We start from the raw sequence: 25096 nt of genomic DNA, 5'->3' as shown, positions 1-25096 counted from the left end.
CTGAAAACCTACGTACATCGAGGCTTACCAGAGGAAGAACAAAATGAAGCAAGTTTTGCATTTCAGTGTCATCTGCCTCCGGTTTTGGCACCAAGCAGAGGGAAGGTTGATAGTACACAGCTACAGGATCAGGATGTGATTTCTCTGGCCAGTTTTAAAAGGCAGGATCAGATGGTAAACATGTTAAACTCATTGCTTAAATATGGAATCTTTTTGGAATATCCACAAAAAGCAGGACGTATAAGACATTATTTGGGCTTCTTAATATTCACAAATTTCCCCAGAATAAACTAAGAGAAAACCAAAACTGAATTTTCCTGAGGTAGGACAGTGACAGGCCCTGAGCTCAAGCAAAGCAGTGAGCTTCAGGGTGGGATTCACATTTTAATGCAAGAACCGTCACAGATAAAAAGTTTTCCACCTGTTCATAGCAACTCACACCACCTTGTGCTATTTGGATGTGTGTTCCAAACATTGGGTCCACAGAAGCAGAAGTTAGACGTGCACATGGGCTGTGTCAGCACAATTTAGTCGCCACATCTGGGTGAGGAAAGGGTGCCCCATTTGAGGCTACCAGCAAGCAGCAAGGCAAGATGAAGCATTTGTGATAGGGGAGAGAAAACAGAAATGCTCTGTTGTCAGTGTCATGAGATGGTCAAGAGCAAGTCATGTTGTTCCTGACTAGGACTGGTACTGCATTAAATATCTCATGGCGACTACAGTGGAGATAAATATTTTCAGGTAACTTTAACATGAGAAAAACATGAGGCACTGAAGGAAATATAACTGAGCACTGTGGAGAGCACAGTGACAGAATCAACTAATTGCTGAAAAATCCAGCGGTACCAACTGCAACCGGCCTCCCATCTCTGCATGTGCAACGCAGTAGTCAGAAGTCCTTCCTGGAGCACAAACACACTGAAGTGAGCTGGAACAAGGCAGAAGGTAATAGTTAGGTATGACACTGCAACAGCTGTTTATGAGCATGAAGCAGAAGCACAGGGTGCTGTGAAGGCACCTGCACAGAGTCTGGCAGGGCCCTCTGGATCCCTCTGGCCCAACCCCTGCCCCAGTTGGGACACCCAGAGCAGGGTGCCCAGGGTCAACAGAGGAGAAGCAGTCCAGTCTACCTATGGAAACAAAACTTAAGAGAACTGCAAGTGCAACAATACCATGATTTTTACTACTGAGTTCCTCGTGGTCCAAGCCCTAACTCGGAGTGCAGGAGAATATGGCTCAGCCATGTCCAGGCTCTGTGTTTTCCCCTTGGTTTTTGAAGGCTTCCAGCTTGCAGCCTTCCTGGCTGTGCTCATTGCTTCTCCCCATACCTCAAAGTGAAACCATTGAGCATTTGCTTGTTTGTTCCTTAAGAAATCAGTCCTCTTGAGTGAGAGTCATCGGTGGCAGACATCTGACTCATGGATAAATAATCTCAAAATCCATCCAGCCCGCTTGTTGGCTGCATCTTCAGAAAGAAATGCTTCATGCTCCAGTGGAACACTGCTCAGCAGTGGGAGGAGAGGGACAAGAGGTCATCTTGGCAAAATGAAGCAGGTGTCTATCAGCCATCTGTTTTTTGATCTTCAAACGTGGGAACACTCAGTTAGGAGTTCAGTCATCCATGCCATGGCTACTCACCTCCTAGTACACACAGAGCTAATCTTGTGCTTTTTTTCCAGGTTTTTAATTGACCAGCAACAAAGAGTAGCACACAGCAGTTGCCTTCCTCATTCTTTGAAGAGAAATGGTTGAACCTGTAGGCAACCACTATGTTGTTGCAAGACGAGTGTACTCAGAGAATTCATTTGATGAAGAGCATGAGAAATTGCACAGATACCATAAAAACTTCTGGGATCACTTGAAACTATATTTTCGGTAAGAAGATCCCTAACAAGGATCTAAGAAACAACCTGGAATGCACGTAGCAGATAGCATGCATTCTGACAACGTTCATCTCAGATGCCACAAAGCCAATGAAAACTCATTTTTCTAGAGAATTTCAGTGTTCTTTTTTTGTTGTTTGTTTTAAGCATGATGTAATGATGTAGAATAAGGGGTGGAATGTCATGGTTCTATGTTTTTGTTTTTGTTTTTGTTTTTTTGTTTTTGGGTTTCAGTATTCCACATCAAAACATCATGCAGTGTACGGGGCATTAAAGTGTCACTGCCCCAATCCCAAGTACCTATCCCTGTACATTACAGCAGTCACGGGATCTGGCCCTTCCAGGTGGGGGGGGCGCTCTCTTGCTGCCTTGCAGTGGGTGCTGGAGGGTGCTTTCCTAGCCGTTCCAAGCTTTTCAGGTTTGACTCGGTCCCGGGAACTCTCTCTCTCATCTTGTCTGATTTATTAATCTCAATTTCAATTAAATTGTATATATTGTGTTATCTTGTATTCCAATATTATAGTAAAATAAGTTTTCCTCCATAGATTGTTGCCGCTGCTCTTTTCCTCCCTTCCTTCCTTCCCATTTTTGTGGGACTGGGGTGGTGGGGGAGGGCAGAGGCCTGTCGCCCCTGTCACGGACATAGATTGATCTGGTCAAATCCGTGACAGTTTTCCAAAAGAATTTCAGCTGCTGTTGGCTTTAAGTCTTCCTGCGGTTGTATCCCAGGCAGCTTGTCTTCTCGTGGGCACCTGGAGCACAGCCTCACCCCAGTGGGGCTGGAGGGACCCTGTAGGTCACCACATCCCATTACAAGCCCAGCTAGCATCACAGGTTGCTCAGGATTGTGTCTGGTCTCCGGCAGCTGACTTCAATCCTACCCCCTCATTTTCCCTCTGAATACCCTGCCCGTGACAGAGGGTTGGACTCAGCAATCTTCAAGGTCCCTTCCAACCTAAGCCATGATTCTACGAATACAGGGAGCGTGTCCTGACATGCCGAGACCCAACGGAGACATTCCGCTGGCAGAGCTGTATCCTCTTGTGTCTTTACAGTTGTTCCCCACAAAGGATCAAAAGGGTTGCCCTGCGTATGTTTCCTGTCGTCTCGTGGCTGCCCGCATACCGCTTCAGGGAGTGGATCCTGAGCGACATCGTCTCTGGCATCAACACGGGTTTGGTGGCAGTGCTACAAGGTAGCTCCAGTAGCTCTGCTTTGACACGGCCCATGGCCCAGGAGGGAGGCTGCTGGTCCATCCCCTCACACACCTTGCCGTCCTGCTGTCTCTGCCCCTGTAGGTCTCGCATTTGCTTTGCTGGTGAATGTCCCTCCTGGTTATGGACTCTATGCAGTGTTTTTCCCAGTCCTGGTCTATTTTATCTTTGGTACATCCAGACATATCTCAGTGGGTAAGTGCAGGCACTCTGATCACCCTCATCACAAATGCCCAAGTGCAGTTTTCCCCTGTGGGTCTGATGATGCCCTGTGTGCAGGTCCCTTCCCCGTCCTGAGCCTGATGGTGGGAGGCGTTGTCACCAGGCTGGTCCCCGATGATGCTGCTGGAAATGGCACTGCCACCAACACGTCAGCTATAGATGAACAGAGGGTGATGGTAGCTGCATCTGTCACCTTTCTATCCGGGATTTTTCAGGTTGGTAATTAAATGGAATCATAGAATATCCCAGGTTGAAAGGGATCCGTAAGGATCACCAAGTCCAACTCCTGGCTCCACACAGGATCACCCATTATACATACTGCCCAATATATGTGTGTGTACCTGCATATGTACATTCACTGATAAGAATAGCTGGATGGTGACTGGCCTTAAAATAATGTCGTAAGAACGAAGGATTTTGACTTGTCTTATCAGAAAAAAATGAAGCAGTTCCTTCTTTCTTCCTAATACGTAATTCCTAAAATCCCTTCCTAATTTTTATAGTTCATGAAGCACTGGCATAATGTAAAAATATGACTACAGAAAACCTAAGACTAAAGAAGGTGTATCTTAGTTTTGAAATAAAGAGAATAGGTTCTAACTGCTGTAACCTTTACCTTTATCAGTCATATGTCCCCTGTTTCTAAAACTCATTGTTGTTTCCAATGACATAATTTTCCTTAATCCCTGGTGTATGGGATTAGGTGAAGATGTTATTGTTAAATATGGGTCCTTTTATTGCAGAGATTGGTTAAAAGCATGAGTGAATCCCACTGAAGTGTGGTCATTTGCATTTCAGTTGCTTCTGGGACTTCTCCAGTTTGGATTCATAGTCATTTACTTATCGCACTCGTTAATCAGTGGCTTCACAACTGCTGCAGCCATCCATGTTCTGGTGTCCCAGCTCAAGTTCATGCTTCAGCTGCCTGTCCCTGGATTTAATAAACCATTTGGCATCATCTATGTAAGTGCAAACTCTTCAGCATTTGCTACTGCTCTGAAAACCTGTCTGCATTAACCATGCTGGGCATAGCAGCAGCCAAGGAGGAGAAACCCAAGAGAAATATATGAGATGGCTATTAATATATAGCAGATCTTCACATTTCTCACCAGATATCATGTTGCTGGGATAGTTAGGTAGCATTTTAGAATCATAAAATCATCATAAAATCATAAAATTATCATTAAAATCATAAAAGTTGGAAGGGACATTTAACAGCCATCTAGTCCAACTCCACTCAAATGAACAGGGATACCTACAGCCAGATCAGTTAGTTGAACAGCACCATGTTTCTTACTGATGTTGCAGACTCTGGAGAGCGTGTTCAGCCAGATCACCGACACCAACATCGCCGACCTTGTCACCTCCCTTCTCGTCTTGTTCATTGTGTTTGTGGTGAAAGAGATAAATGATCGCTACAAAGCAAAGCTACCCACCCCTATCCCCATCGAGCTCATTGTGGTAATGACCTCTCCTCTGATTCCATGACTGCTCCATCACTCTGTGGGAAGCAGTGCTTTATGAGGTTGGCACTGTGCTCCAGGCTGCCCTGAGCTGCAGCGGGTGGGGACCTCAATGGGGCAGCCTCACAGCCCACTGCTATTCTCTGCTGCCAGAAGGATGTTCTGAGGTACTCTCCATGGGATTTATGAGCATGAAACCATCCTACAAAGTGGTTCAGTCATCTGAACACATCATGAATGCATAGAGCTGGGGCACTGTACTGCCACCGGTGATGATGCCGGGGTGTAGGTGGGAGAGGGGAGGAAATGTTTCTTTGTGGTTTCTCCATCCACTTACTCGAATGTTCCTAATGGAGGTGGTTTTTTTAAATCTTTCAGACCGTCTTAGCAGCGCTGATTTCCCATTTTGCTAAATTGGAAGAAAAATTTAAAGTAGCTGTTGTGGGAAAACTAGAAGAAGGGTAAGTGGTTTGCTTACAGTTTGCCTGTGTAGCAAAATGTTCTCTCCTGTTTGTCAGTGCTAAGTTGGTTCAGTTTATTGACCAAAATTGCCTACTTCACCTTCTTATCCTCACGAGGCCCCCATGTCCACTCCTCTATGACAGCTGGACTAGGTGGTCTTTTCCAACCTTAGTGATTCCACAACTGTACATATGGAGTATTTATCTAAATGTATAGTATAACCATTATACTGAATATATCCAGGCATACCAGAAGCTTGGCATGAAGACTTTATAAGCACACATTGAAGTAGAGAGGTAAGAGGGCAATCATTTACTCACCTGGGCACTCTGCACCTGTAGCCCCTGTGTATTAGTGGATGAAGTTTGCAGAGAAACAACTATTCCTGCTCAAAACTCTCTGTTCTCCAGATTTCAGTTCATTGGAAACAAAAACAAACAAACAAACCTGAGAAATTCTCCCCAGGATCTGCAAAAGCCCCTGAGCCAAGAAGAAGGACATGGCAAAGATAAAGGACATAGAAGATAGCCTGAGGCTAACGTGGCTCAGTACGCATTTGTTTAGCTGCCTAAAATGCTTCAGTGAATTACAGAGATTTTTAAAATCTATGCATAATGGGAAGGCAGAACCATGTGTGCTCTTTAGACAAGATAAGCTGTGGCTGATCCTGGCCAACTAAATGGGAACCACTGAGATATAAGCTGAGATGAGTGCAGATAGAGAGTCCCCATCCTGATCAAGGATTCCCCAAAGTGTTACAGGTTCAGATTTGCAATCACACGTCAGACCAAAGCAGTTAAACTGAGTAAGCAGGACTGCTGCCTTTCTCACCTGCTTGGCAGGTCATCTCCTTACACATGTCCTTTAAGAGCAGAGATCTTTGTCTTTCAGATTCCAAGCTCCTGTTGCACCTGATGCAGGCATTATTCAAAAGTGTGTTGGTGATGGCATCTCCATTGCAATTGTTGGATTTGCAGTAGCCTTCTCTGTGGCTAAAGTGTATTCCATCAAACACGACTATCCAATAGATGGCAACCAGGTAGAGGAAAGACACAGCACTGTGCATTTGCTAATGGGAAAGAAGTCATTTTAGGAATGCATTGTCTTGAATGCATTCCTTCAGGACTGCTTTTAAGAACAGCCTTTTTTGTTTTTACTCCAGGAACTAATTGCCTTTGGACTGGGTAATATATTAGGTGGATCGTTCAAAGGGTTTGCCTCCAGTACAGCTTTGTCAAGATCAGGTGTACAGGAGAGCACAGGAGGCAAAACGCAGGTATAGAAGACAACAGACCCTGGTGTAACTTAATACAAGGAAGGTCTCTTTCTTCCTTGCTGACTCTAATGCCTTCAGGCACTTATTCATGGTGGAATTGTTCTTTCATGCAGATTGCTGGTATTATCTCTGCTATCATCGTCCTGATTGTCATCTTGGCCATTGGGTTTCTTCTGGCACCATTACAAAAGGTATTCGCTGGCTTTACCCTGTGCTTCCTCCAGCTGGAGGACTCACTTGGAGTGTTGCTGAACTTCAGTTGGAGACAAATAGAATTTTTGCAAAACTAGGTTCTTTCTCCAAGATTATGACCCCACTACGTGGGTCATATGGAAGGTGGGTGCCCTACACCAAACATTTTAGCACCAGCTTTTAGGTGCCAGAGTTGAGTGGGTTTGCTCACTGGCAGTTGCCTGGCCTTCCAGCTGCACTTTGGCTCTGATTGCATGATGTCTTAAGACTTAACATTCAATGTATGCTTTGTTTGCTTCAAAATTGAGTACATGTCTTCCTATTCTCAACAGTCAGTCCTTGCATCCTTGGCTCTTGGCAACTTGAAGGGAATGCTCATGCAGTTCAGAGAAGTAGGCGTCCTGTGGAGGAAGGACAAATATGACTGTGTAAGTTGAGTCTCTCAAGCACTCAGGAATGAAGATCTGTCAAAAAGTCACTCATTATGCAAACACGTTTAAAGGTTATCTTTATTTTCACGCGTGCCCTACTTTTCTAAATGGGAAGTACAATAGTACGCACCTTTTTAATCTTGCTCCGCTTGCTCATGTTTTCAATTTTATCTCACCTATTCTGAGCCCATTTGCTCTGTTCACCTCTCTTGGAGACACTCATTTTCATCCACTTTATCATAACATATTAAAATAGAGTTCAATGTATAAAGTCATATATAGAAAGAAGTTACATGAAGCATCTAACTATCTTCTGCACTGGCTTCAAGGACATTTTCCCCCTTTCTTTCACTCCTGCAGTAGGACAGGTGGAAGTTACTTAGTAAATCCCAAGAGCAGCCCATGGCTTGAAGGAGTTGCTCCCAGCAGAAGAGCTCATGTCTGGAAATCAGGGCTTCCTAACTCTTGCACTCAGAAGACGCAGTCTCTTGCCTCTCTCATCTGCCAATTCCTTCAGTTCCTGAATGGATTCAAGCCTCAGTTTTCCCAGCTACAAAACAGTCTTTCACTAAGCGAAAGTGTGCTTTGAGATCTGCAGTTAAAATACTCTGTATTATTTAGTCATGTGTGATTATCAATCAAGTTCATTCTCAGCAGCTCATTTTGTCTGTTTTGATGTCCAAAGCATATTTACAACTCTCAATTTTACCAGAATAGTAATTTCGTGGTAAACTTGCCTTTCTGCTGGATTTTTTATTGAGCATTTTATGAGCCACCTATGGAAGATTCACAGTTCTATGACATTAATCCTTGTGTACTGTATAGAAATTGCCATCTCTAGAAGCACTTCCCGGTGCTCATTGATGAGTCTGGCCCTGTTTTACAAGAATCTATGAAAGATGAAATTGCTTTAAGAAAAGGCATATGGACAGCTTGGACCAGAACTGAGAAGACAGCTTATAGGCAGCTGCTCCCATGCTGGCTCGTGGCTGGAGTCCCACTCCCTCATGTAACTGCTGATGTCCACGCACTCTTTGCAGATAATCTGGGTGGTGACCTTCTTGGTGGCCGTTTTCCTAGGCCTGGACATTGGGCTGGCAACAGCTGTGGCATTCGAACTGCTGACTGTAGTGATCCGCTCCCAGATGTGAGTACTGCTTGGATGTGATGACAACATTGCAGGACCTCCTGTCTTAAATTAACCCTACTAGAACCATGCAGGAAACTGAGGACAACCCCAGCTGTCCCTTCCACCAGGTTTCAGCACAGGGAGCAAATAGATGTGTGTGTTTGTTTGCAGTCCGAGCTGCACTACTTTGGCAAACGTTGGGAGGAGCAACATCTACAGAAACAGGAAGGATTACACCGATGTAAGGAACCTCTCCTCCCTTTGGTCATCTGCTGAATTCATGTTTCGTTAATAGATGTCATGACCAATACTTTTGCTTTGTATGACAGATCTATGAGCCAGAGGGAGTGAAGATCTTCAAATGCTCATCTCCTATCTTCTTTGCTAATATTGAGTTCTTCAAAGAGAAACTCATCTCTGCTGTAAGTGACTGGGGCAGTCATTATGAACAGATGAATTGTGCGACACATTAACGCTGAATACAATTTCTGCATAATTAGTAGGTATGCAGATGAGCCCTACTATAAAGATATATTTTTCATGAATTACTCAAATGTCATTTTATGACTGTAGTCCTGTGTGTACGTATCCAACTGTGAGAAGGAGAGCACCCTGACTGGTGCTGAACAACTCTTCGGCACCATCTGTAGCAGCAGAGAAAGGCTGGAGAGACCTTGGTGAGTGGCTGCACAAAAGGCAGCAGGATATTGGAGAAAAACAGCTCAAAAAGGCATTGCTGAAATGTTTAAAGGTAGTGAAGTTTCAAGGCAGTTCAGGAATAGAAAACAATACCTTTCCTAAACAAACTCTGTGTCTGAGCCTTTAAGGCATCATAATTCATTTGGCTAGGAGTATTTGTTCATTTATTTTTTGCTTGTGTCATCATTATCCAAGAGATTATGGGTGCTTTCTAGCCTCACCATCGCAATTACTTGAGAAGGTACTTGGAATATTTGGCTCTACTTGAAGAACTCAAAGTGCTGCTTCTACAGGTTGGATTCAACCCACTCAGAGTCCTAAGGAAACGCAACAAAGCTCTGAGAAAGATCAGAAAGATGCTGAAGAAAGGAGAGCTACAAGTGACGCCTGTATGTAGGGCAACTGCAGTGGAAGTGGGAAGGGTGGGCAGGAAGGGCGCGGAACTTAGGAATTAAGCAGCCAGCTCCCTGGCTCAGGGTGCAGAGGGGGGCTCACAGTCTCCTGTCTTGACTGGACATGCCATTGCCAGTCGCTACTTCGTGGCCAAGCACATAAGTACATGGCTTTAAACTAAAAGAGATTTAGGTTGGATATAAGGAAGAAATTCTTTACTCAGAGGGCAGTGAGGCCCTGGCACAGATGCCCAGAGAAGCTGTGGTTGCTTCAATCCCTGTAGGCACTCAGGGCTGGGTTGGATGGGGCCCTGGGACCTGATCTGGGGAGAAGTGTCCCTGTCCATGGCAGGGTTTGGGGCTGGGTGGGCTTCCAACCCAAGCCATTCTGAAATTTGAAAAATAGGATTTTAAATCACTCCCACAGACAAAAAATGCTTTTTGTTGACTTGTTCCAAAACTACTGAATCAAAGTGTGTCCAACCACTGACTTCTGGGAAGATTAAATTCTTCTGGAAAAGACGATCATTAATGGATTCCAATGATGATTAAATGATTGGTTAGAGAAAAGTCAACAGTTTGCTCATCCAAATGAGAGGCAATTTTTCCAGTGTAAAGTGCAGGTGCTCCATCTCACAGGTATTGAGGGACGTGGGTTACTGGTATGATGATGATGGGTTGATAATTGGTCTAGATGATCTTAGTGGTCTTTTCCAACCTTAATGATTGTACGATTCTGTATCACCCTTGCTCTTCCTTACAATGCACTTCCAACCCAGAAGAAGCATTAACTGTGCCACTTGCCTCTGCTGTCACAGAAAGGCTTGATATGCATGGCTCACAATACGCAGGAGTCGGATGATGAATTAGACAACAACAGGATGGAGGAACTGGACCAGCCCACTGACATGGCAGACTTGCCTGTTCAGATCAACTGGGATGCCGAGCTGCCCCCAGGCATCGTTGTGCCCCGGGTCGACATCCACAGCATCGTGCTGGACTTCTCAGCAGTGTCCTTCCTTGATTTTTCTGCTATGAGAGTCCTCCAAAAGGTAGTTCCATCTGATGAGACAGTGATCACACAAAAGAAAAACACACAAATGTGGTGTGCTGCATAGAGGTATTTCCACATGGACAGAAAAGTCAGTGGCAGCCTTTGAATTTATGTGAATTCAGATCTATATTTTCCATAAAAAATGATTAAACAATTAATCTTCATAGAGCATTGGGAAACTTTTATGGAAATACATGTATGAAATATGGCTTTAAACATGGGGTTGGGAGCTGGAATACCATAGTTTTATTTCTGTTCCTGCTCTCACTTTCCAGGGCTGCCTTGAGCAAGGCAATCAGGACATTTCCCAACAGCAATAGTTAAGGTTAGCTATCTGTTACATCCACATTATATGGGCAAATCTATTTCCATGGGAACTAAATGCTCACAGAGTACAATGGGGAAAGTAGTTTTGCTTGAATTCCTAGTTAGAAAAGTTTCTTCAGAAACTTTTGGAGTCTCAGTTTCATATAATGCCCTACAGTTTATGAAAGATCATCTGTTTCACATGTGTGCAATGCATTTAATACTGCCCCATTTCAGAGACCATTTCTTCCTGTCCATAGCCATTAGAGAACCTGTTCTTCCTCCAGGTGCACTGAAGTTTGACATTAGAGCTGCTTGCCATTCTTAAATATACAATCAATATTGTAAATTGCTCTGGCTAATCTTAGTGGCTGTTATCAGCAGAGTTATCAGTTTCTAAATGATGCCTGTTTCCGGTTTAACAGACTTTGAAAGAGTTTGTCCGGATCGATATCGACATTTACATTGCAGGGGCAAACGGTGAGTACTTGCGTTTCCATCAGCCTCTCCATGGCTGCCCCATTCCCAGTAATTCTTCCTGCCTCATCCCACTGCTTTCCCCATTCCCTGAGAGTTGGGAGATCCCCCAGCTCCACCTCCTCATCCTGGGTAACAACAGCTTCACCTCCCAGCACTCTCCAGCTCCAATCTGCATTGCCCCAAGTAAGGCAGTACCAATGTGGCTGGCATCCCACTTCCCACATTGGCACAGAGAAACCCATCTGTTCTAGTCAACAAAACTGGGCCTAGAACAAAACTGTTCTAGTCAACAAAACCTTATTTGATAACACTGTTTACTCTATGGACACACAAAGAATACGTTATTCTTTTATCACTGTCAGGACCTCTGCTGGAAACTTTATCCTTGGATTTTGTTCCCCTGCAGAGGGCTTCCTGGAGAAGCTGGAGAGATGTGCTTTTTTTGATGAGGAGATCAAGCCATCCATGTTCTTCCTCACCATTCATGATGCAGTTTTACACATTTTGCTGAAGAAGGATATAGCCAGCTCCCCAAAATTAAAGCTTGCTGAGGTAATGCTACAGTTTTCATTTTTTTTCTGCTTTAGTGCCTTTACCCATAGGCAACCAACATTACTCTTTATATCCAGCCATACACACTATGCTGTGTGCATATTCAGAAAGTTAAAAGATCAGAATTCAGCTGCCTCTAATGAGTTGGGAGAGTCAAAAAAAAAAAAAAAAAGGGGTGAATAACTCCCAAGAGATGGGTTGGCTGTGGGTTTCCCTTGGAGGGGGCTCCAAGGGCATCCATTTCCTAACCCCAAACTCATGCGTCCATTGCAGAAGGGGAGCAGCAATGATTATGTCATCACTACCAGCAATGGACTGCGCAGTCAGGAGAGCACGGTAAGCCTCCTGCCTCCCCCAGGGCCACTCCAACCCCCAGTGTGTAGGTAATGTGGTCACCAAAAGCTGCTTGCAGGAATTGCAAGGTCAGATCCCAAACACGTCTTCATTGCTGAGCCCCTGTGTCAGCCCAGGGCAGAAAGCACCCAGATGATTTATTGGTGCGAGTTGACTTGAGGCAAAGAGCTACATGAGTAAGAAGTGCAGGGCTCTGCTGGCAGGAGCAGACTGCAGGAAAAAAGCTTCCTTCACGGATTTCCATGGAGCCTTTGTTGCACTGCCCATATGGCAGAGATCCATCATTAGTCCCATTCCTACAAATGACACAGGCAGAGGGGAGACTGGAGCTGTGTGGGGAGAAGGTATGAAAGATGTCAAACAGCACACCTCATGCACAAATGCTTTGGAGCAGTGAGCTTACATGCCACTCACCAGTGACTCCTTACCTTGAATATCCCTTTCTAGGGTGCCAATTACTTCCTTTTTTTTTTTTCCCCTACAGATTCCAGCGGAAACAAAATTTTAGATTTAACTTTCTAAATATAATATCCTCCAGCAACACAGCATCACTTACAGAACGTGAAGGCACACACAGTGATGAGCATGAAGACCAATGGATGTTTTCATCTACCTTAAGGATTTACTACAAATGATTATGTTCCAAATTTTGGAATGGTTTTGTTAGTGTCTCTGTATATATAGAGATGTATTTATGTACATACACAAAGGCCAAAATCACCTGGATTTTCTATTTCATACCTTGCTGACAACCTACCCACACAAGTAGCATTGGCCCTATTTGCATATACTTGTACATATACCCATGTTATTCTGACAGTTTGTAGACAACCTGTACAGTTACAAAAGAACATATGAATATCTGAAATCCTTTAATTTATAGTCAAGTAGCTGGGAGTCACATATCTTCAGCTTGTGTATAATTTGTATATAGTCTTCTCAATGGTTTACACAATACCTGCTCAATGGAGTTGTTAAACTCATTTTCAGCACACGACCATACACACAGTGTATGTACATAGTGACAGCTGTATCTACTGGGAAACATGAAGATAGTTCAGTAAAGATGTACAGCGTATTCAGATCCAAACGCAACTCGTCTATTTGCTTTGGGATGCTATGAACTTAACTTCATGTATGGTAACTCTGCATTGCTGGCTGCATTTTTCAATACCCCAGGAAGGCAGCTCGTCATCAGTCTGATCTCTTGCTGTAGCACAAAGTTTACAGTGGTTTGAAGATACAAAATCTGGGCTTATATGAAGAAATCTGCAATGAAACTGGCTGGGAGGTAACATTAAAGAGAGGCAGCTCCAAATACAACAGGAAGATAATATGAAAGTGAGGAGGCTTTGAATACAGAAAGAGGGGACTGTGAAAACTGAGGTCAGAATGTCACTCAATTGCCTTTCCAATGCAGCCTTCAAAGAGACATAGGCTGTCAGAACAGGGCTTGTCTTCTGACAGAGAGACAGTAACACACCTGAGCAGCATGCTCAGGGGAAGCACTGTTACCATGTAAAGACGCCTCAGCAGTGGCTAAGAATTGTCTGTAGCACTGTAGAGTAGAACACATTGTGTGACACCAACACTTCTTTAGAAATGAAATCAAGACAAAAAAACTCATAGCTTTGCACGATCCTGTGCATACAGCATTGGAACTTGGAGAATCACAGACAGAAAGCTCAGACTCACTTTCTGTACATTTAATATTAAGTGGCAATTCCACTGTAGTTCCCAGTTTCTAAGGCACAGTAGGATTTTTCTATGCAAATATGCACTTTTTTTTTTTGTCAACAACATCGCAGTGCATCCAGAGAGAAGCAGCACAGCACCTGACACAAGTTTAGCAGAGCAGGAAACACTGTAAGGAGAGAGGTGTGTTCAGATACAATCCTGAGAGAAGGCATTTGTTCAGTCTGGCTCCTGTAAGTGCCTGGCCTTCCCCAGCACAGAAGCCATTGTGTGGGCAAACTCCAATGTGAAATGAACACCAGTTAATTCCACTTCATTTTTAAACGAACTGACTTCAGTGCTCCTTAGAGAGCGATAAGTGAAAAGAAGGGGGGAACCCCATACAGAATGGATATCTAACTCTCTTGGATCGGATCTAGAACAGATACCACGTTTCATTTTCATTTCTTAAAAGGAAAAACATCATGTAACACATGTAGGCACCAACCTTTATGTTAACAGCATTCTCAAAAAACCAAACCAAACCCCAAAGTACATGGCCACATAATTGAGAGCATTTGTAAATCATGCATGGGTGCAGACAATCCTTTAAGCAGAATTAGAGACAATTGAAGAGAAATTCCAAGGAAGCAAGAATCTGGAACCATGGATGGCTTCAGGCCACTTCTGGTGTTCTTTACTTCATCCCATGGTGAACACAAACCAAGAAACTCTTCATTCCCTATAATGGCATTATCACACTGCCCTACAATAGCTAACACGTTCTAAAGCCATCAGAGCTGCCTTAGAACAAAGATCTGCTTGGTAACAGCCCAGGAGTGAGATTGCTGCCACTGACAGAAATACCGAGTACAAAACCAACACAATCCAAACATCTGCCTTTAAGGAAGGCCCCACTGGGAACCCATAGGATTTGAAGGTACATCTCAGCACTTCTAAGGCTGTTAATCATACAATGAAATAATGTGTACACAATTTCTGAACCTGAAGAGAAAACCACCAGGGATTTCGAAAAAGAATTCCCCCCAAAAACCACACAGAAAGATTGTTAACCCATGCTGAAATCTTTTGACTTTGTACGTATAGAAGTATCAACAGTTCCTGTAGCTCTACGGGGAACCCTAAGGCTTCAAGATGTAAATACAAAACAGATGTAGGCTCTCTGATGCAAGCAGCACACAGAAGTTTGACTCAAGTCCAAGTCCTGCTGCAGGAGAGGACTGTTCAGGTAAGTTCTCAGAGACTTTCAACTCACCAAACAATTCAAGGTGTCCTACTGATTTTGGGGGGTAATAATTCAGTCATATTTTGGGGTCACCTTTGTCTCAAATATAAACAAAACCCCAAAATTCTCACACATCTTCTGCAGTGGTATACACTTACCTTTTGTGCTTTCTGATGGAGTAAGGGCAGCTGTTCTCCTTCACATCTGAACTACATCAGTATTTTCATAGAAGAGCTTGGACCCAGGGAGGAAACCTCCATCTGTTGCACAAGACAACGTAGTATCTAGCAAAAACACACAATGCCGTTCATTTCAAGAGTGCTGAAACATTCCTCCTGCTTTTTATGAGCTACTGAAACAAAATAAGCAGCCATTTTCCCCTTCATACACACTAAAGCATACAGTTTTCATCCGGCTGCATCCTGTAGGACACCGCCAAAACCAGCCTTTTCTTTGCTTATTTAAAACAACTTATTTCTCAAAGTTAAAAGTCTGTGTCATGGCTTTATGATTTTTTGTTAAATTTGTGTTGAATGACACTCACTGCCATCTGCACACCCCAGAATTTACTTGCACATCCCTAAAGCTGTGTTATGCTGCTGTATTTCTTTGAAGGGTAGTCCAAAAGATTTGCCTGTGGACACAAGGAAACCTATGGCAGTCACAAACAGAACAAATCTAAAGAACATTCGCTCATGTAATTAAAAATACACACTTTACACACAAAACTACAGAATTATGGATGTTGTATTGCCAGAGCCCTTTGATAAAAGAAAACTTTGAAGAAAGTTTTACCAAATAAATCACAAGATTCAGGCTTTGAAGATGGTTCATCTTATTTGAGAAACGCAGGAAATGACAAACTGTAGAAAAACAAACAAAAACAAAACACTGGATTTCATCATCTAGAAGCACCGCTGTTAGAAATGTGGCATTTGGAAGAAAAACAAAGACAAAATCAAACCAATCCAAGACAAAGCGGAACTAACCCACAGGGTCAGCACAACATTGATTGGAAATGCAGATAAGCATTTCAAACAGGCCACACTTTTTATCAGTTGGGTTCAGATCCCAACTGCAATGACAGAGAACATTCACATCTCATAGTTATAATACGCAAGTGTGCTTGTAAAAACCAAATTTGGGGCCAAAACAGCCCTGAGAGTCTGCATACACTGCAATCTTTAAGCCAAACCACCTGTTGACTGTCCAATTCAGCCTGTATCACAAAACGGAAATAGATCAAGGATGTGTAGCTTTTATTGTTATTTTCTTGTATCTATTTAAGGGATTCCGGGCCCTTTATTTCCTGCATTCAAATGGAAAGTGTTCCTACTACACATGCTGCATGAAGTGACTGAGGTTAACGCCACTTCACCAGAACTAAGCTGCTTCTCCTCACAGATCTAGCAAGCCCATTCTTGGCTACTTTCATGCGAACAGAATCACAGGGAAACAGAATGGTCTGAATTCAACACCAGTGAGGAGTATCTGTGAACAAAATTTTCTGAAACAAATCTAGCCTGGAAAAATAACAACAACAAAAAAACCACCCAAATACAAACAGAACCACCCTATATCCACATTATAATGTGTCTGGATTTCCGATAAATTTATCTTGCTTTTGATATGGATTTTAAAAACAACTAAGAAAAAATCCCCACCACCTGAAATGCAGCATTCACATGCCTGCTTACCAGTGCCACAAATGCACCATAGCCTGAATTCATTACAAGTAGCAGCATATGTTAGTAAAAAAAAATTAAGTTTCCTAACTATTTCATTATGCTTCCCATGTGGGAAATTCTAGAGCCAAAACAGTGTCCAGGAACCGTGTCTGTGTTAACTTCACATAAAAGCCCACCACTTTTACAACCATAGTTCAATTTAATTATTGTACACAGGTTAACAAAAATGTATCACAAGTGAAAACTAAACATTGGATTTAAACAAAAACAATATTCAGAATGGTACAACACATGTTCATTTTCTCCAGAAAGTGATATTACAAGTGTTCATCTTAGGACAATTAGCCACACTATAGACAGAAGTTCAGTTAAAATGCAACTGTGGTCTACTAAGCCACTTATTTTAGCACTACAGAATATTTGAAGTCAGAGTCCTACAGCCAAGGCTTAAAAATCATTAAAGATTCAAACCCCAAAATGTCTTACAGTCAAAATGACAGTATTTAAAAAAAAAACAAAACAACCCCCATACAATTAGTTAAAAGGCTGCTGTATATAGTTTTATCCTCTTCATAGCGCTCTCTATTTGTACAATTGCTGAGATCACTGGTAATAGGGTCTGTATCTGGCTTGATCAGGGTGGTGCGGTCCAGCAAGAGGGGCCTGAGCAGGAGGCCCCTGCATCCTCGGAGGTGGAGGTGGCCCTCTGGGAGCCGGCCAAATCCCTGGACTCATGCCCCCTGGCTGCGTGAAAGGGGGACTAAGAGTTCCTTGATCTTCACTGAACTGTGGCAAAGAGTTAGGGTTATAGTGATGGGGAGGGGGGGCACTGACATTTACGGGAGGGCCTCCGTGCTGAGGGGGGGGAGGTCCCGGAGGAGGATGATTCATATACGGCGGCATCTGGGCAATGATATGTCCAGGCGGCGGGGTTATCGGAGGAGGAGCAGAGGTCATTGGCGGCGGAGGAGCTTGGCTATACACCATGTGAGGTGTGCCTGCCGCCTGGGGAGGATGCTGCAGAGGATGGCTTATTGGAGGAGGCGGAGGGGGGGGCGGCGCATAATGTTGCTGCGGAGGCATAATGTGGTGCGGGTGCGTTACCACTGGTTGGCCCTGATACTCGGGGTGATGATGAGCAGGTGCCGGGGCGGGCGGAGGTGGCTCTCGAGCACCCGAATTCGAATCATCCTGAATAGGGACGGTTATCAAATTGCTGTGTTTTCTCGTAGAGATGCGGAAGGTGTCCTGACTGACCGGGCGAGGCGGCGGCGGAGCCATGGACATCTCGGCAGGAGGCGGGCGGATGTCTTCGTGCGGCTGGTTGTAATGCTCGTGCGGCACGTGCTGTAAGGGAGGCGGCGGCATCATGATGTGCTGCTTCGGCGGAATGTGGCTCATGTGGTGTTTCTCTGGAGGCATTATGAAACGCTCTGGGATCTCAGCAGGCGGAGGGGCAATGGGAGGATGCACGGGTTCAAGAGGAGGACGAGTCACAGGCTTTCCAGCTCTCATATGGCGGTGGTTGATGTGAGCCTGTAAGTCTCTCTGTGACAGGTAAGTTCTCTTGCACCCTTGGACTATACTGCACATGAAGAGAGACCCTCGCACACACTGCTCGATGCGCTGGACAGGTTCGTTACAGCTAAATTAGAAGAGAACATTGGTTCATTGCCATCATATAGAGTGAGTTCTGCAGGGCTTTTTCCCCCCCACTGTTGTTTTTGACTATTTTTTAATAATTATCAAAATTAGAATGAACATTTTCCCCGCATGCTAGAGCAACAGAACACATCTGGTTGATTTTGAAGTTAAGCAAACATCTAAGGCTCCAAATACAACAACAGAGTAACATCAGAATTTCATAGGGTGGAAACTTAGACATGGCACCACCTTCTATCAAATTCCTCTTATGCTTTGGTACTCTTCAAATTGTAGCAATTACAGGTTATCTACACAAACACTTAAACAATGAGGTAAACGCCAATCTCTTAGCATTTGTTAACTGTGGGATATTAAGCTGTAATTGAGTGGTGGACGAAGGAGCACTCTGCTAACTCTACAAAACGTACACAGAAGCATGCTAATAACAGTATCTGAAATAAGTTTTTAAAGTGTTCTTCCATTTCCCTTAGTAAAAACCTAAAGAGAACTTACCCAGGACACATCTTGTCTCCCTTCTTCTCATGTAGTATAGCACAGTCATAGCAGAAAACATGCTTGCAAGGTATCTAGAAAAAAAAAACAAATGGCTCTGTTAGACAACGTGTCATTTTGCACCATACAATGCCTTCACCCAGCAAACAATTTCTAAGAAGTACTGAAGTTATGTATGAAGAACTTACATAAGAATGTTGCTAGCTGTTTACAGCACCTTTGAAACAGAAACTTTCAAAACCAGTCTGTGTTGTCAGGAAGGCAAGGGTTTAGTTTTCTCTTTGACGGGGTTTGGTGCATGCGTGGCTGGTTTGTGGAATTTGTTTTGTCTTTTAAAGAGCTGGCAAACATTTTAATTCTGCCGTAATACAAACACCGAACCTTTAGGGATGCTGCATATGCAATCTAATTGCACTTGTCTGCAAAAAGGGAATGTTTTAAAAGCATTAAGAGTCATCAAGTCAGATCCCCACGTCTGTTATATCACACTCAGATAACTAAGTTCATCTCAGGGATTTTGTGACGCTAGTTTTTGAAAAGACACAAGAACAGTGCTTACTAACTTCACTACAAATTGTCCATTGACATAAAGAGTATTATTAAATCTAAACTTGCAAGACTTCTGTTGGCATTTTGGGGGAGCGGAAAGTGATTGCATTTGTTTTAAAGCTTTTGATTTCAGCACTTCCAAGCTTACTTTATTAAATCAAAAGGCAAAGCAAACTCAGCGAGTCAGGCAGAACAACCCAGTCCAGCAGTTAATCACAGAATTGTAGGGGTTGGAAGGGACCTCCAGAGATCATCGAGTCCAACCCCCCTGCCAAAGCAGGTTCCCTACACCAGGTCGCACAGGTCGGCATCCAGGCAGGTCTTGAACATCTCCAGAGAAGGAGACTCCACCACCTCCCTGGGCAGCCTGTTCCAGTGCTCCGTCACCTCACTGTAAAGAAGTTCTTGCACACATTTGTGTGGAACTTCCTATGCTGCAGTTTCCGGCCGTTTCCCCTTGTCCTGTCTCCACTCACCACTGAAAAGAGACTGGCCTCACCGCAATGGCCCCCACACCTCAGATATTTATAAACCTGGATCAGGTCCCCTGATAAGGCCCTGGTTCCATCTCAACATTGTTCTGCTGTTTACTCAGAGGTTTGCTAGAATCACCACCCTCTGGAGGCCCCACAGAGACACGTAACACCTGTTACATAAAGGGACACCGTGGCTGCCTCTTCCGAAGAGCCCACTCACCATGCGCCCATACATTTTGATGGGCAACCCACACTTATCGCAGAAATGGACGGGCGTATCATCCTTCTCCCCCAGCAAGTTTATCTACAAGAACAGAGAAAGGGGTGGGAAAAAGAGAAACATCACTAAAGCTTCTCACTGCAGTCATCACCAACCCACCCTTCCTGAATTATCAGACTGAAGCAAGACCACCACAAACATGAAAATGTATTTTTGGTACACCAAAAAGTAACGCAAGCGATTTCATCCTAGTGGATACTTCTTAAAATAACCTTCAGTTTGGTACTATTCACAAAGTTCCACCATTTCCTGTCCTTGATTTTACCTTATAGTCCCAAAATATGGGTCCGGGGAATCTCCTTTGATTTCCAAACATTTCACCTCCTTTGCATTCGTATCGCTCCTCTTCATTGAAATCAAATTCTTCTGTGGAAAGAGGAAAGAGAAGACAGATACAAGGCAACGCCACTTCCCTAACTGACGCCGGCTGCTATTAAGTGCATGCACCGGTGAACATCGAAATAACCAGGGCAGGCTGCAACACTCCCAGTCTGCTGGGCCATTCTGCAGAAAGGTATAACCAAAATAGTGTGAATTTACTTGGGGAATTGGCATCTTTTACTCCTCATAGAGCAGCAGAACCTGGAAGACTGAAACAGGCTGTGCAGCTGTAAAGAATCCTGGATTCCAACACTGACCAAAGCCTTCAACAGTGCTGCAGAATACGCTGCCTCACTGCAGGGTGAGTTGCTTATAGCAATTTACCTTCATCCCCAGCTTGTGTCTTTGCAGGCATCCTGTTCATAGCTCTGGGAGCCCGAGGTGCAGGTTTGGTTTTATTGGTCTGCTTTGAGATCAGCTTTATTGGGATTCTTCTGCGAACATCAAGACCACCCAATGACGCTGAACTATTTGTTCCTTGCAAATCATTGTCTATGGAAGAAAAAGAAATTCTGTCATTTCTTAGTTATGAAATAGTTTCTGAAGATGCTAAAGTTATCTTAAAGACAGACAAATAAAGCTAGTCTGCCACTTTTCCATAGCAGGAAAAAACATTAACTGCACAGCCCCTACTGCAGCACAAACAGTACTGAGGAGTCGGCTCTTTCTATGACCATGAAAACACAGAACTCCCGCTGAGAAAATATTTTCACAATTTACATAAATTCATTTTTAAACAAATTAAAAGGAAATTAAGTTTCCATCTGTACTCTTAGAATCACAGAATGGTCCAGATTGGAAGGGAGCTCAAGCATCATGAAGCTCCAATCCCCTTGCTTCAGGCAGGGCCACCAACCTCCCCATTTAATACTAGACCAGGCTGCCCAGGGCCCCATCCAACTGGGCCTTGAACACCTGGAGGGACGGGGCATCCACAACCTCTCTGGGCAGCCCATTCCACTCTTAGCAACCTTACATATCACTTACAAGTTCAGCATAAAGCATTGCAAAAATATTGGTGCTTAGAGTACACAGCATCCTTGCCAAACTAAAGATTACCATTCCTTTCTACAGGGCTCTTTTGTCCAGGTTTAAGTCTGGCACCAAAAGAAGCAAGGACATGCCTAACACAGGCACTGAGAGACAACCTGGAAGGAAAAGTGCTGCCAAGGATTGATGCACACCCCGATTTCCCCAGCTTTCAGCAAGTCAGCCTCAACCTACCACAGTATCTCATTTATAGAAAAATAAAATCACATCCTTCAAAACCAGCCTAGCTCACTTCCATTTTAATAGGAACATGCACTGACAAAATGGCACTTTCAGTCAGCCCTTTGCAACAAAGACTCAGACTTCTATTAAAACCCATGATTAGACCCATACTGAGACACCTTTAAGTCTATATTCCTATAGAAAGGAGATGGACACACACAAAAGACCATAAGTCACCCAGAAGGCAAATTCCATTCTGAAAGAAAACTGACACAGAACTTGGTGACAGCTCTACAGTACGCAGGCACTGAGACAGGGCCCCATTAGGGTACTGTGCACAATGCCTGGCATAAACTCCATGCCTCAGAGCTCACAGCTTCCCTTTGCAACACCACTTGAAGGGAAAACAAGAAAACAAAGGAAATGGGGGGCTTGCTAGAAACTGCAACCAAGTTTCAAATCAGTCTCCACAGTCCACACACTCCACAGTCACTTTGCTTCAGTATCATGAGTGCCCATATATCATGATCCATGAATGAGACAACACCTGCTTTCCTCCCATCGCTCCCTGGGCGGCACTGCAAACAGCACACAGCACAGGCACCAACAGAGCACAACATCAGAGGCAGCAACACCAACTCTGTCTTCTACACCTGTGGAAAACTTCTGAGTTTCTATTTATTTATTTTTAAACAGGAATACCCCAAAAGACACTACACTACATGCCAAAGAAGTCCTACAGACCTCGGTCCATTTCAAGCACAGATAAGCACACCAAACAGGAAGCCAGAACTCAGCAGGCCGCCTGCTCCATTGCTGCCCAGCAGGAGCAGTTCAGTTCTGACCCTGCCCAGCCAATGCTCACAGCCCCGATGCCAAACGCGGCGGGCAGGATTTGCTCCTATTTGCTCCTGCCTGTTTCCGGAAGGATGACACGCTCTAGTCCGTGGATGCACACCCAGCTGGGTCACGCCCCTAAAGAAGCACAACAGATGTATCCCAATCTGTTGACTTGGAGAAGACAGAACCAGAAGCGATGCGCTCTTCTAGGTGATCACCTTTTGGAGATTCTCTTTTTAGTTCGGTATTTTAGGATTTATTACAGTCCACAAGCAGAGCACAAAAACGAACCCTGATGCATTTATAACGCAAACTTTCCTAAGGGAAAAACAAGCACACCGGTAACAGAAAGCGGCGCGTGCCCTGCATATCCCCCAGCGCCGCAGCCCAACGGAGCGCGGAGCAGCCGGCTGGGGGAGGGGACCGCGAGTTCCGCGCTCGGGGCACGGCTCAGGCCCCGCGTCCAAGCCCGGGGCCCCGCCGGGTCCCGCCGCACTCCCGAGGACGAGGCCGAGCCGCCCTCTCGGCCCCGCGCCGCCACCCCCCGCGCTCAGCCGCTCCCCGGGCGGCGCAGCGGCCCAACGGCCCCCCGCCTCTCCCCTCCTCACCATTGTGGTCCATGGCGCGGCGCGGGGCGCTGTGGGAGAGGAAGGGCGCGGCCGGAAGCGGAAGGCACGGCGGGACGGGCGGGGAGAGCGCGAAAAAGGGCGCGGCGGAGAATCGCCGATGGCACCGCGGCCCCGCGCCGGCAGGGCAGTGAGGGCATGGCGGAGCCTACAGGCAGCGCAGTGCTGCCGCCGCTCCGCCGCACAGCAGCGCGAGACTGCCGGCTCCCGGCGGCCTCCGCGGGCCGGGAAAAGAAGGCGGCGGCGACGGCGGCGGCGACGGCGGCGGCCGTGCCGCGGTGGCTGCCGGGATGGCTGCGGGCGGACCGCGGCCCCTGTGGGGGGTGTAGCGCCGCCCGCCCCGCGCATGCGCGCTGCGGAGAGCGGGATCGTCCAATATGGCGGCGGCGGCGGCGGCGGCGTTTGAAGTGGGTGGTGCTTGTCCTGCCGTCCCTGCCGCCCGTACCGTCTCGGCGGGAAGCCCTTCCGTGAGGTGCGGGTGGCTGAGCGCGGACACAGCTGTCCCGAGGCTGCGGGTCTCCTCCCTGGAGATCTCCATAAGCCGCCTGGCCGTAGCCCTGCGCACCCTGCTCTGGGCGGTGCTCGGCGCCGGGATGCTGCGTCCCTGCAGACACATTTATCGTGACTAAGCTGCAATTTAAGCCTGTTGTTGCTTGTCTTAAGTCCGGGCGTTGCAGGGAAAGGGATATGTGGCTTTCCCTCTGTTTGCTGCTTGGCATACTCAAGGGAAGAGTGCCGCTCATCCCTGCACAGTGCGCCTTATTTCCACGTGGTAACGAATTCACAAAGAGTAAAAAAATGCAGATGCATATAGTGTTTTTCCAATATGCACAATTTTATTTTCTAGTCAGTGGATACAATTGCATTCAATTCACAGCTTTGTAAAACGGTAATAAAATGTATCTCCAAATTTAGTACCTGATATGTAAAGGCTATAGTAATACTCAAAATGTCACCTCATCATTCTACTGGGGAAAAAAAAACAACACCATATCTAGTTGCATTACTTAGTGTTGTATGAATTAGTACAAAGTTGTATAGAATTTCAGCTTTGATTGTTTGGGTATCCTTCACCAGATGGATGCACACACAGCACAAGGAAGCACGCAGTCCCTATCCCTCTGACAGAGGTGTCTGAATGCCCTCTGCACGTGTCTTAGTGCTCTGTGTAAATGCAGGCCTTGTGTGGAACACTAATGTTCAGGACAGGTCAAATACTTTGTACCAGATAAACTGAGAACGCTACTATACCTTGAAGAAATACACAGTCCAGGAATGAGAGTACAATAGAATCACAGAATGGCTTGGGTTGGAAGGATCATGAATCTCCAACCCCCCGCATGCTGGGCCGCCAACCTCCACATTTAATACTAGACCAGGCTGTCCTGGGCCCCATCCAACCTGGCCTTGAACGTCTCCAGGGTCAGGGCACCCACAACCTCCCTGGGCAGCCTGTTCCAGCACCTCACCACTCTCTCTGTAAAGAACTTCCTCCTGACATCCAACCTAAATCTTCCCTCCCTCAACTTAAATCCATTTTCCCTTGTCCTGCTGTTATCTACCCTTTCAAACAGTTGATTCCCCTCCTGTTTATGGGCTCTCTTTAGGTACTGAAAGACTGCAATGAGGTCACCCTGCAGCCTTCTCTTCTCCAGGCTGAACAAGCCCAGCTCCCTCAGTCTGCCTTTGTATGTGAGGTGCTGCAGCCCTCTGATCATCTTTGTGGCCCCTCCTCTGGACCCCCTCCAACAGCCCCTGTCTTTCTTGTACTGGGGACCCTAGACACAGTATTCCAGATGGGGCCTCCCAAGAGCAGAGTAGAGAGGGACAATCACCTCCCTGTCCCTGCTGGCCACCC

At 45.3% G+C, this 25096-nt stretch overlaps 2 protein-coding genes across 2 annotated transcripts; one reads left to right on the top strand and one right to left on the bottom strand.

Moving 5' to 3' along the window:
- The first annotated feature begins 1744 nt into the window (after nucleotides 1-1744).
- SLC26A3 (solute carrier family 26 member 3) lies at nucleotides 1745-12617 on the top strand. Its single transcript, XM_042872696.1, has 20 exons — nucleotides 1745-1875; nucleotides 2939-3078; nucleotides 3182-3292; nucleotides 3377-3534; nucleotides 4118-4282; nucleotides 4628-4780; nucleotides 5161-5243; nucleotides 6136-6283; nucleotides 6407-6520; nucleotides 6634-6711; nucleotides 7045-7140; nucleotides 8184-8290; nucleotides 8444-8513; nucleotides 8602-8694; nucleotides 9265-9360; nucleotides 10182-10415; nucleotides 11149-11203; nucleotides 11610-11755; nucleotides 12029-12091; nucleotides 12594-12617. Exons 1-20 carry the CDS (start codon nucleotides 1745-1747, stop codon nucleotides 12615-12617), a joined length of 2265 nt encoding a protein of 754 aa, XP_042728630.1.
- A 4279-nt stretch (nucleotides 12618-16896) lies between these two features.
- On the bottom strand, nucleotides 16897-23321 carry CBLL1 (Cbl proto-oncogene like 1). The gene is made up of 6 exons (XM_042872913.1): nucleotides 23221-23321; nucleotides 20885-21052; nucleotides 20445-20545; nucleotides 20120-20203; nucleotides 18875-18948; nucleotides 16897-18362 (listed from the first exon to the last, which is right to left on the bottom strand). The coding sequence occupies exons 1-6, from the start codon at nucleotides 23231-23233 to the stop codon at nucleotides 17321-17323; spliced, it is 1482 nt and encodes a 493-aa protein (XP_042728847.1). The 5' UTR covers nucleotides 23234-23321; the 3' UTR covers nucleotides 16897-17320.
- Between the last annotated feature and the right edge of the window lie 1775 nt (nucleotides 23322-25096).

Source organism: Lagopus leucura, unplaced genomic scaffold (genome assembly GCF_019238085.1).
Source record: "Lagopus leucura isolate 7727_CA_CO unplaced genomic scaffold, USGS_WTPT01 Super-Scaffold_100008, whole genome shotgun sequence".
Lineage (NCBI taxonomy): Eukaryota > Metazoa > Chordata > Aves > Galliformes > Phasianidae > Lagopus > Lagopus leucura.
The sequence above is the reverse complement of the archived record's forward strand: the minus strand, read 5'-3'. Positions and strand labels throughout refer to the sequence as shown.